General features: G+C 44.9%; 1 protein-coding gene across 1 annotated transcript in view; it reads left to right on the forward strand.

Annotated features, from left to right (window-relative positions):
• ABRAXAS1 (abraxas 1, BRCA1 A complex subunit) overlaps positions 1 to 12,002 on the forward strand; it is a 210,143-nt gene that overhangs the window by 98,763 nt on the left and 99,378 nt on the right. The window contains exon 6 of the mRNA XM_085636577.1: positions 4,450 to 4,569. Coding sequence (XP_085492703.1) covers positions 4,450 to 4,569 — 120 coding nt within the window. The remainder of the gene's footprint in view (positions 1 to 4,449; positions 4,570 to 12,002) is intronic.

A 12,002-nucleotide genomic window follows, 5' to 3' on the forward strand; every position in this document is an offset into this window, starting at 1 on the left:
CATCCCAGTTGTGGCCTGTAACTTGAAATGTACAAGGATCAAACCATTATCGCCATTAATTTAGGAAATATGCGTTTCCTTTGCATCCTGGTGCTTGAAGTCCTGTATTTATAGTGAGGAGAAACAAAACTGCAATAGGATTCAAAGAGAAACATTAGAATTTAATACCGCTAGTCGAGTAGCACAGTAGTTTCCTATTTGTCAACATGATGTGACCAGAAAGATGTAAGATGTTTCATGTTTAGAAAACCATAATTAAAAGTTAGCATTAAGTGGCTGGCTGTCCCCTGTCCTGTCTGTTTCTTCCTTGCTGCTACTAGGTAAAATGTGCCAACGTGGTGGGCCAATTGTTTAAAGGTCAGACCTCAGTTGATTACACAAACTCGCTCCCTGCTCCCCACTGTCACTTGTATCACCGACTGCAGAGGATTTTAATGGGGCGCATGCAACGTGTAGAAGAAAAAAAGAATAATTAAACGCAGTTTGGGCTGAATTACTAGAGCCGTTTCAGAGCGAGACTGCTCCATGACCTGCATGCCGACATCTCCTTGCGCCCCCATAGGTTTACTCCAGTGGTGGTCTTAATTCTATGGATAGTGACTCTATTAGGTTTTACTTTCACTTTTACCCAATTACCGAATAGTGTTTTAATCCCCTTCCTTACAAACTGGCTTAACAGAGTGAATATCAGTTGGTTAATGTCAGAAGGGAATAAAAGGCCAGTTCATGAAAAAGTTTCTGTCAATGTTCTAAAACAAAACCTTTCCCTCTCCTAAAGCAACAGAATTGCAAAACAGATTTTTGAAACACTTGTACATTTACAGAATTGGATTAAAGTTTATCAAAACTCAGAAAGAAATATGTCACAATTCAGTAGCTTGCAAGGAAACTATTCTTTAAATAGAAACCAATTCAGAAAAAATCATTTTTGCTTGATCTGTCATTTCTTCTACTTTAAAACAAATGCATGGTTACGATGCCTCTGATTTATCCTTATTCTACATCTCAGTCGCTGTCAAAAATATCTCCATTATTATTTCAGACAGAGGGTTAGAAATGTGATTTCTGCAATGATTGGATAAAAAGCTTTGGCTAAGTTATTTCCAAATCTGCAGAATTTCCAACTGCATTTTTAGGCGAACAGCATTAAAGTATTGTGCACCCAACCTTTAGCCAATGTATTACATAAAACACTACATCCACTAATCCAAATTCTATTTATAACAAATTAACATTTTACACAATGCATAGTTGTTTCAGATATACATGGCATATACGAGCAGCCCTGCTCGAGTATAGGATAAACCAATTCGGCAGTAAGACCCCTTTTCAAGTGGTATAATACACACTGTTAAACTGGAAGGCTGGCTATGACAGTGTAACAATGACAATTATTTGGGGGCGTGGGCAAGCAAGATGGCTGACAGGACACGTTCCTGAGCGGCTCTGTGGCTGCCCCGCTAAAATCCTGCAATATCCTCAGAGTGCAGTGGCCTGCCTATGCCACTGTTTACGGGATTGCCTCCCGCTTATGCCCCGCTGCGACAGAGGTCGATTTCGGAGTGCCGCAGCCTCGCTGGCGACAGAACTTCACCGACTGTGGTCCAGGAGGCTTGGAAGCCGGTGTAGGCCAGACCCGTGAACCGTGCCGCCATTTACCCTCCCTATACGGCGCAGTTGCTCCCCTGTGTGCTGGGCCTGCGGCATAAGTTCGATGAGATGCCGGGCTTCCGCTCAAAGCAGGCCACGTATGCGACGGATTGTGGCAGCCCGCCTAGATTCTCACTTCGGGATTGGAGCTAATGCTCCGGGGGGAGTTTGCTTCCCAGCGTAATTTTAACAGGCATATGCTGGTACGTTAGGGGAACAACTGTTAACTGTTTTTATGGAGGCACAGATTCTTGGTACTTTGCCGCCCTCTATGCGGGAAGGAATCCTTAGCCTTATGTTGAAACCGGGCGGAGATCCTGAGGACCCCCTCCTCCTATAAGCCCATCATTATGATCAACACAGATGTTAAGATTCTTTGTAAGTTACTGGCGAAACAATTAGAAGGAGTCGTTGGTCCATCAAGATCAGTGGAGCTTTATGCCTGCACGTAGCACAACCTTTAACTTACGACGCTTGACCCATGTATTACATGAGACCATGTAATCAGACGAGGACCTTGCCCTCTTGTCATTAGACATCGAGAAGGCATTTGATACTGTCAGGTAGAGCTATCTCATGAGGGTGCTGCAGGAAATGGGTCTTGGGCCGGTCTTTAAGCTTTGGATACAACTGTTATTTACGCAGCCTGTGGCCTGCGTTAGAATGAGAGGTGAGATCTCTGAGATGTGGTTGATTGAGCGGGGCACCTGATAGGGAAGCCTCATATCACCACTTGTATTTGTCTTAGCCACAGAGACTATGGCCATCTGGCTCTGCTAGGAGCAGGAGCAATGGGGTATACGTGTAGTTGGAAAGATTCATATTATCTGTTTACATGCAGATTATGCGTTGGTATATGTTCGATCCCCGACGGAGGCAGTTCCGGTATTGATGCAGAGCCTGGAGGATTTTGGATTGGTTTCAGGCCTGCAAATAAATCCTAATAAAACACTGTTTTCCCTGGGCCAAATGGCACTATCACCACAAGACCAATTGACAGACTTGGGCATCCAATGGGAAATTGAGGGATTTCGATACATATGCATTATGGTTACTAGGACAGCAGTGGAACACCGGCACCTTAATGTGGATCGCGTGGTGAGGGGACTCCCTTAATCGACTGAGTTCTGGAATACGCTCCCCTTGTCGGTTATGGGGAGGGCAGCAGCGGCAAAGATTGTCTTCCTTCCACAGTGTTTATATTTAGTAGAAAATGTGCTATTTCCTCTGCAGGAGTCCATTTCCTGAACTCTAGATAGTCTCCTTATCTTGTTAGTATGATCAGGGAAACGTTGTAGGTTTGCTCTCTGTCTTGAAAAGGGATATGGAGGATGGTGGCTTAGCTATTCAAGACATTTTCCTTTACTATTATGCGGCCCATCTCCAGCCTGCCGCTAGCGGGCTCACGGTTGGGGACAATGGGGAGAAGCCACTCCTCCAAGACATGGTAGAGGGGACAACGTTGCCACGCCTTTTGATGCAGGGGGCGAGCAGAGGGACCCGTGCCCTACTTAATCTGACACACAGTAGAACTGTGGGAAACCACAGTAAAACAGACACTACATAGAGCCCCCTTTGACACGGAGTTACCCATGTGGGACTAGGAGCCCTTCAACTCTATTGACCGGGATCTGTCCATGGACAGGTGGAGGGTGGGCGGGGTGCAGTTTGGCGGGGAATCCATACCCAGGGGAAACTTTTATCACATTCCAGGAGCCACAGGATACATTCGAAGTGGGGCAGGGACAATTCTTACAATTTGCTAAATTAGATAATACGGTGAAGGACCTCTGGAGTACATACCCAGCAGTGCCACCACCATCGCACACACTTGGGGGATAATTCCGATGGGGAGAGGGTAGACATCTCATTTCCCACTGAGGTCCAAACTAATAAAGATCATAAGGCAAGAGTCGCATGGGAGACGGAATTAGGAGGGCCTCTGGAAGATGGGATTGGAATCATGCATGTAATCTAGTAAAAAAAGGTGTCCTCCAATAATCGGTTTAAACTAATCCATTTTAACTGTTTACACCGTACTTACGTGACACCAGCCTGGCTCAATGGCATTGACCTGATTAGAGGGGCATTTTGCCCGCGCTGCGGGGATGACAGGGCCACTTTCTTACATCTTGCATGGCACTGTGTAGAGGTCTATAAACTCTGGGAAATGGTGGTATGCCGTGACTCTGACGTAGTGGACATTGTTGTCCCCCTGATCCTTAGTGCCTGTCTGTTGAGAAGGTATCAGGAGTCCCAACGGGCGCAAGACGTCATATAAACTTCTTGAATTGACATTGCTTCTTGTGAAAAGAACGATAGCAATAGGATGGATGGGTCCAAGACCCCCAAGTGAGAGTTTATGGGTAAAAGATGTGTTGGAATGGGGTATTACTGAGGAACATCATATGAAGCTCTCTCGCACAGACAACAAAGTTGCTGAGAATTTTGAGGCATGGGGTGCAATGTTGATCCACCTTTAATGAATATGTTGCAGCAGATACGGACTCGGATGGGGAAGATAGAGCTGAATGGGACATTGAACCTCACCATATTTGCGTGAACAGAAGCTGTTGTGTACCTCGGTTTGAGTCCATAGTGCAAAAAAGAGCCGGAGAGATTATTCCAATATACTGGAGGGATGATTGTGTACCTACATTCTTTGATTATAACAATGGCACTCGTTACTATGTACTTTATGTTGTATTAAAATATATAAAATGTAAAAATAAAGGTTTTAAAAAGAACAATGAAAATTATTTGCCCATAAATTTCACATGATTTCAATTTTGCTTTCAGAGTTTGTCAGAGAATTCCTTTGGTGGTTTCCAATTTGGGCATGTCAGAACAGCATGGCTATAGGACCGAGTTGGGATCTTGCATCTCTGTTGGCTTTTGCAAAGCAATAAAAAAGCACCGGTAAGAAGTCTGATTCCCTTTGTGTTAATGTTAAACTTCAATTTGAAGCTAAGCAAAGTTTCACAATGACATGTAATCTTTAGATTCAATGCGTTGAATGGGGGGGGAAATTGTTCAATATAACCAAACTGAATGTGGTACGGGATGCGGCTAAGGAAGACTATAGGGTTTGGCAAAGAAACAGGATATTGAAAGGTATTTTCAGTTTTTTGTTCACCAATATGCATGCTCATACAATTCAGTTTGTCCTGTGTGTGCATTGTATTATGTTTCTTTTTTTACACGAGCAAAGAGAGCAGTGTAATTTAGTCTTTAAATTTCACCGCAACACAGAGGCTCCCATATTTAGCATCCCTCATGCCTGTTTCATGTCTCCCCACTCCTTAGCTAAAAGGCTCCACTGCTGTGCATCTTTCATTCCTCTCTGCTTCCCCTCTTCACTTCAGCGATCGATTCTCCTGCTCAGCATTTCCCGATCTTTCTGCCGGTCACCATTCCGGGTACAGAATATTCTGTACTTAGCTAGATTGTGCCATCCCAGGCACTAGTAGGTCGTCAATATTATAGTTTCTACTTGCTGTTACTGGTAGACTTGCAAAAAACAAAACCTCAAGTCAACAGAATTTAAAGTTGTATCTAGAACCCACATTATAGCTGATTTTACTATCTATCAGAGACTTTCAAAATCTTGAAATTCTACCAATACGCTGTTTAGGCCTATGTTATGAAATACAGTGGGATGACCCCGCATACTGTCAGTTGTGGGTAATGGATAATTTAGCAGTATTTCAGTTGGTCGGGAAGTCTCTATTAATGACCAACTAGACAGGGAGGTTGAACTGAGAATTCACTTGGGAGAAAGAAGGCCGTGTTCCGTTTCAAGGCTCTGCTACTAGACCCCAATCTGGAGGACTAGCGGCGTACCTGCTTTTGATGTGTATAGTTGGATTTCCACTGGATTCTGTCAAGGGATAGTGGCACAGCAGTGGGGAGTGACCCTGTTGTGCCCCCAGGTAACTTTGCTGGACAGACCCCTGAAGGAGAGGGCTTCATGGGCTCCTGCCACTGCATACACATACCTAAGAAGAGGCTGCCGGCCTGGGTGGCTGGAAAGGGCTGATGGCGCTGCTGTGGTGCTTATGTAACCATGGATCAGGACCAGGACTAGGCAGGAGTGCATGAAGGCGCCTAGAGGCTGAACAAGGCTGAAGTCATTCTCCAAGTGTGTAGAGCTGAAGGAAAAGAGCAGCACTTGTCTTAGCTGTGGTGAGTCTGCTTTGTCCCTGGCCTAGTGGCCCCATAGCTGCCTTTCCTGGGGGGATTCCCTGAGGCACGTATTTATGCTATTAGTTAAATCATCTGACAAACCCAAGAAGCAGAATATTTTGCACTGTCTTAACCCCTTCGGTGCTCATGACGGAACGGTTCCGTCATGAGCCACGGTTGAGCTGTGCTCATGACGGAACCGTTCCGTCATGACCACGCCCGCGCAAGATTCCGTCAGCACAGCGGCGGAATCTGCGCAGCATAGAAGGGGTTAATCCTTTCTAGACCCCCATAGGAGGGATTGTTTAACCCCTTCAGTGCCACGCCCTTTCCCCCTCCTGTGCCGGGCGTTGCACTAGTGGGTGGGGTTCATGACGAGATAGTCTCGTCATGGGCACAGCGCAACCGTGCTCCATGACGAGACTATCTCGTCATGGGCACTGAAGAGGTTAACTTTGTACATATTTGTCATTTTATGCTTACGATTTATCGGAGTATGTATTAAAGTACTTTTTGTTGGGCTACCTCTCTTCAAGTGGGCCCCCCGTAGCATATCCAGGGTTCACCTTTTCACTCTTGGAGCTCTTCGACTTGTGTTGTGGAGGGCGAGCATTAGAGACAGGAAGCTTGGTTGTCTCCCATCTTAGAGTACCTACCATACCTGAAGGATGTCTGTGCTGCTGAAGGGCACAGCCAGTGTCTTTCTCAGCAAGAAGAGGGAATACCTTTTCAAATGAGAGCCTGAGTGCCGAGTTCTGGAAATTAGTAACCGAGTGACTGTTTCAGAAGATTAATACCATTAGAAGTTATTAAAGCTACCAAAATATTTCCTTAATGTTATTAATTCTTATAGCTTTACTTAAAGAATAACATTTCTTTGAGATTATTATTATTGCACATCATACACATGCTGCCTAAACTAGATGTATGACCTACGCCATCCACATAGCATAAGCCATGCATGCTAGACTTTGCTATCCCCTGAAAGTCAGCTATTCAGTGAGCCCATAGGTCTGTCAGATGGATGCATTTTCAGTGGCAGCAAGAATACTTGTTAAGAGAATTGTCTCTGTGTCCTTAATGTGTGCCAGCAGTAGGGAATGCACTTTTATACTCTGCTTATAGTAGCCACCAAAAAACATTTATTTAGATGCTTTTCCAAGCCCAGCATGAGATGGCTAAAAAGCACTGTTTCTGAATCTAGGATAGCATCAAGCTGCTATATTATTGTTACAGGGATGTATGACGGAACCACACATGCCATTACCATGCATGCCTTTGCAACGCACCCATTAACACGCGAATGCCTTTATCGCGCAAATGTTTAGCATGCATATGCCTTTACCACGCATGCCTTTACAACAAAAATTTAAGTATTTTGCAGGTAAGTATAAAGCCACCACCTCCCTGGGGCTATAAATAAATTGACTGGGTGCACAGACCCCTCCATGCCCCGGGGACCACCACCACCTCCCTGGGGGTTTCTTTTTTAATGGGGGGGCAGTGCGTTCCGGGCCATTCCTGGCCCTGGGGACCACTACCTCCCTGGGGCCTCCCGTGCAAACCGAAGGAGGGGGGCCATGCAGCCCCCCTTCTGGAGCCATACGTGGCCCTGGGGACCACAACTCCCCTGGGCCAGCTCCTGCTACGTCCCGGGGTGCCCACCCCTGGGACATAGTGGTTGCTTTTGCTTGGCGTGAGCTTTGACAGCTCCTGCGAAGCAAAAGCAAACATTCCAGTTCTAGCTGGCGAGAGCTCTCTAAATGCTCCTGCCCACTGGAAGCGGAGGTTTCATCTCTTTCCCTGCCTGCGACATGCGGCCAGGGAAAGTAATGAAACGATTGCTCCTGCCTTTCCAGCAGCCCCTTCCATGCAGCAGCAATGCTGCCTCCCGCAGGAAGCAGAAAACCAGCTGGGACAGTGGGGGTCTTTAATCTCCCCGCACGGTTCCAGAGAAAAGAGATCAGAAAGAGGCAGAATAAAGGTCAGAAACTAGCAGAAAGAGGCAGAATAAAGGTGAGAAACAAGCAGAAAGAGGCAAAATAATCGGCAACAAGCAGAAAGAGGCAAAATAAAGGTGAGAAACTAGCAGAAAGAGGCAGAATAAAGGTAAGAAACGAGCAGCAAAATGGCAAAATAAAAGTGAGAAACCAGCAGAAAGAGGCAAAATGGAGGTTCGAATCAGCACCAAGAGGCAAAATGAAGGCCAGCAACGAGCAGAAAGGTGCAAAATAAAGGTCAGCAATGAGCAGAAAGGTGCAAAATAAAGGTGAGAAACTAGCAGTAAGAGGCAGAATAAAAGTCAGAGACGAGCAGCAAAAGGCAAAGTAAAGGTGAGAAAAAGCAGCAATAGGAAAAACAATGATCAGCAACAAGCAGAAAGAAGTAAAATAAAGGGGAGAAACTAGTAGAAAGAGATAGAATAAAGGTGAGAAACGAGCTGAAAGAGGCAAAATATAGGTGAGAAACGAGCAGAAAGAGGCAAAGTAGAGGTTCAGAACCAGCACTAAGAGGCAAAATAAAGGTTAAAAACTAGCAGAATGAGGCAAAATAAAGGTCAGCAAGGAGTTGAAAGAAGCAAAACAAAGGTGAGAAACGAGCAGAAAGAGGCAGAATAAAGGGGAGAAACTAGCAGAAAGAGGCAAAATAACAGTGAAAAACGAGTAGAAAGAGGCAAAATCGAGGTCAGAAAAGAGCAGCAAGAGGTAGAATAAAGGTCAGAAACGAGCAGGAGGCAGAACAAAGGTCAGAAGGGAGCATAAAGAGGTGCTGTAAAGGTGGGAAGGGTGCCAAAAGAGGCAGAATAGAGGTCAGAAACCAGTAGCAAGAGGCAGAATAAAGGTCACAGAAGAGCAGAAAGAGGCAAAACAAAGGTCCGGAGCGAGCAGAAAGAAGCAAAATAACATGCAAAAGGAGCAGAAAGAGGCAAAATAGAGGTCAGAAACAAGCACTAAGAGGCAAAATAAAGGTTAAAAACTAGCAGAACGAGGCAAAATAAAGGTCACCAAGGAGTTGAAAGAAGCAAAACAAAGGTGAGAAACGAGCAGAAAGAGGCAGAATAAAGGGGAGAAACTAGCAGAAAGAGGCAAAATAACAGTGAAAAATGAGCAGAAAGAGGCAAAATAGAGGTCAGAAAAGAGCAGCAAGCGGTAGAATAAAGGTCAGAAACGAGCAGGAGGCAGACAAAAGGTCAGAAGGGAGCATAAAGAGGTGCTGTAAAGGTGGGAAGGGTGCCAAAAGAGGCAGAATAGAGGTCAGAAACCAGTAGCAAGAGGCAGAATAAAGGTCACAGAAGAGCAGAAAGAGGCAAAATAACATACAAAAGGAGCAGAAAGAGGCAAAATAGAGATCAGAAACGAGCAGCAAGAGCCAGAATAAAGGCCAGTAGTGAGTAAAAAAGGCGAAATAGAGAGAAGGAGTAAGGAGAGAAGAGGCCGAAAAACCGAGCAGGAAACAAGCAGAGTGTAGCGGATTGCAGGCAAGCTAGGCAGGAGGACTGTCACAGGGAAAGCTGGCATGAGGGCCTACTCCCACTCATGCACCCACTCACAGACCCACTCAGACTCACATATCCACCGACACACTCAAGCACCCACTCACAGATCCATTGAGAGACTTGCTCACACACCCACTCATGCTTCCACTCACAGGCCCAATCAGACACACATACACACACTTAGACCCACTGAGACACTCATGCACCCACTGACTGAATGCCTCAGACACTGACTGATCCACTCAGAGATTCGCACACCTACTCAAGACCCACTCAGGTACTCATGCACCCACCCACTCGGAGACTCATGCACTCATTCAGATCACCCTCACACACCCACTCTCAGACCTTCAAAGACACTCAAGCACCTACTCACAGACCCAGTCAGTGACTCACACAGCCCCTCACAGACCCACTCAGACATTCAAGCATCCAGTCACTGAACCACCCACACACTCATTCACTCTCTCACAGACCCACTCAGAGACTCATGCACTAACTCAGACTACCCTCCCACTCATAGACCCACTTAGACATCCACAGATCTACTCAGACATTCACACACCTACTGACACACCCACTCAGACACTGACACACCAACTCATATACACACTCAGACACTTACACCCACTCACAGACTTACTGAGACAACTCATGCACTCACTCACACACTCACTGTCTAAGGTTACATTTAGGAAATACAATTTAAAAAAAACCTTAGAAATTCACTTTAAAAAACAAAGGTTACCAGGACATTATAGTTAGGAAATAGCATTAAAAAAACCTCAGAAATTCACTGAAAAAACAATGGTTACATGGACATTATAGTTAGGCTCAGATTTCACTTGTACAAAACCAGTGAAATTCAGCATCTATAGTTAGCTGAGCTAACTATAACTTACTCCCCGCAATACATGGCTTATGACCTCACATATTACATCACTGATGACTTTACTGATGACATCCCTGATGACTCCATCCAGAGAAGCACTCACACACCCACTCACACCCCTATACAACCTCTCATACACCCACTCACATCCCCATTTATAGACCCATACAAGTACTCACACAAACACTCACTCACTCATCCATAGAGCCACTTGTACACCCACTCACTCACTCATACAGCTACTCACGCACCCTTACAGCTACTCATTCAACCAGTCACTTACTCATACAGTCACTCACCCAGCCACACACTCACCCATGCAGCTACTCACGCACCCACATATTTACCTATACAGCCACTCACACCCACCCTCTCACTCACCCATACAGCCTCTCAACACAGCTACTCGCTCACCCATACCAGCACTCACATAATTACTCTCACTACTGCTTACATACCCATTCACACATCCGTACAAGCACTCACAAATCCACTTGACCATACATCCATTGACACATACACTTACTCTACAATACAGTAACTCACACACACCAACTCTTTTAACCAATCACCCACTCAAACAGACTCTCACTCACCCATACAGCCACTTCCACAGCCAGTCACTCAACCATACAGCCACTTACTCACCCACCCATACAGCCACTCACTCACCCACACAGGTATTCACACACCTACATATACACCCACTCACACACATACATACACAAAGTCACACACTATTTCTAACATATATTATGTATCACTGATTAGTAATACACAAAGTACTGTTTTAACTTTTGTAGTGCCTTAGTATATATGTTTAACACTCATAAACTTTTAGAAAACACTCACTTACTGAATGTCATCAGTGATGTCATATGAAATGTCATCAGTGATGTCACTGACCACCATGAGTGATGTAATATGTGAGGTCATAAGCAGTGCATTGAGGGGGCGTAAGTTATAGTTAGCTCAGCTAACTATAACTTCTGAATTTCTCTGGTTTTGTATGAGTGAAATGTGAGCCTAACTAGAACGTCCCTGTAACCTTTTGGGTTTTGTCAGTGACAATATATATACGTGTGTGTGTGTATATATATATGCATATATATTAAAACTTATTGACCCCAAACCTAAACTCAACCACCCCTAAACCCTAAACATACCCTTACCACCCAATACCTCTACCCACCTAAACCCTAAAAAATTACCCTTGCCACCTAAATGCCCTTATCCACCATAAACCCTAAACCAGTTACCCACCCTAAAAATACCCTTGCCACCCAAATAACTTTACCTACCCTGAAAATAGTCTTGCCAACCAAATACCCTCACCCACCCTCAACCCTAAAAAACAACCGAATACCCGTATCGACTCTACACCCTAAAAATACCTTTACCATCCAAATACCCTTACCCTAAACCCTAAAAATACCCTTGCAGCCCCAATAAACTTTACCCACCCTAAATATACCCTTACCACCAAAATACCCTCACCCACCATAATCTTTAGAAATACTCTTACCACCCAAATATCCTTACCCTTTCCTAAACCCTAAAATGACCCTTGCCTCCCAAATACTATTAATCACCCATGCCACCCAAATACCCTTATCAACCAAATACCCCTACCTAGCTTACATGATAAAAACACTCTTGCCACCCATATAACCTTACCCACCGTAAACCCTAAAAATACCCTTTATCCACCCTAAAAATACCCTTCTCACCCAAACACCCACTCCCACACTAAACCCTAAAAATACCCTTACCCCAGAA

The sequence above is a fragment of the Triturus cristatus genome, chromosome 2_1 (assembly GCF_964204655.1).
Source record: "Triturus cristatus chromosome 2_1, aTriCri1.1, whole genome shotgun sequence".
NCBI lineage: Eukaryota > Metazoa > Chordata > Amphibia > Caudata > Salamandridae > Triturus > Triturus cristatus.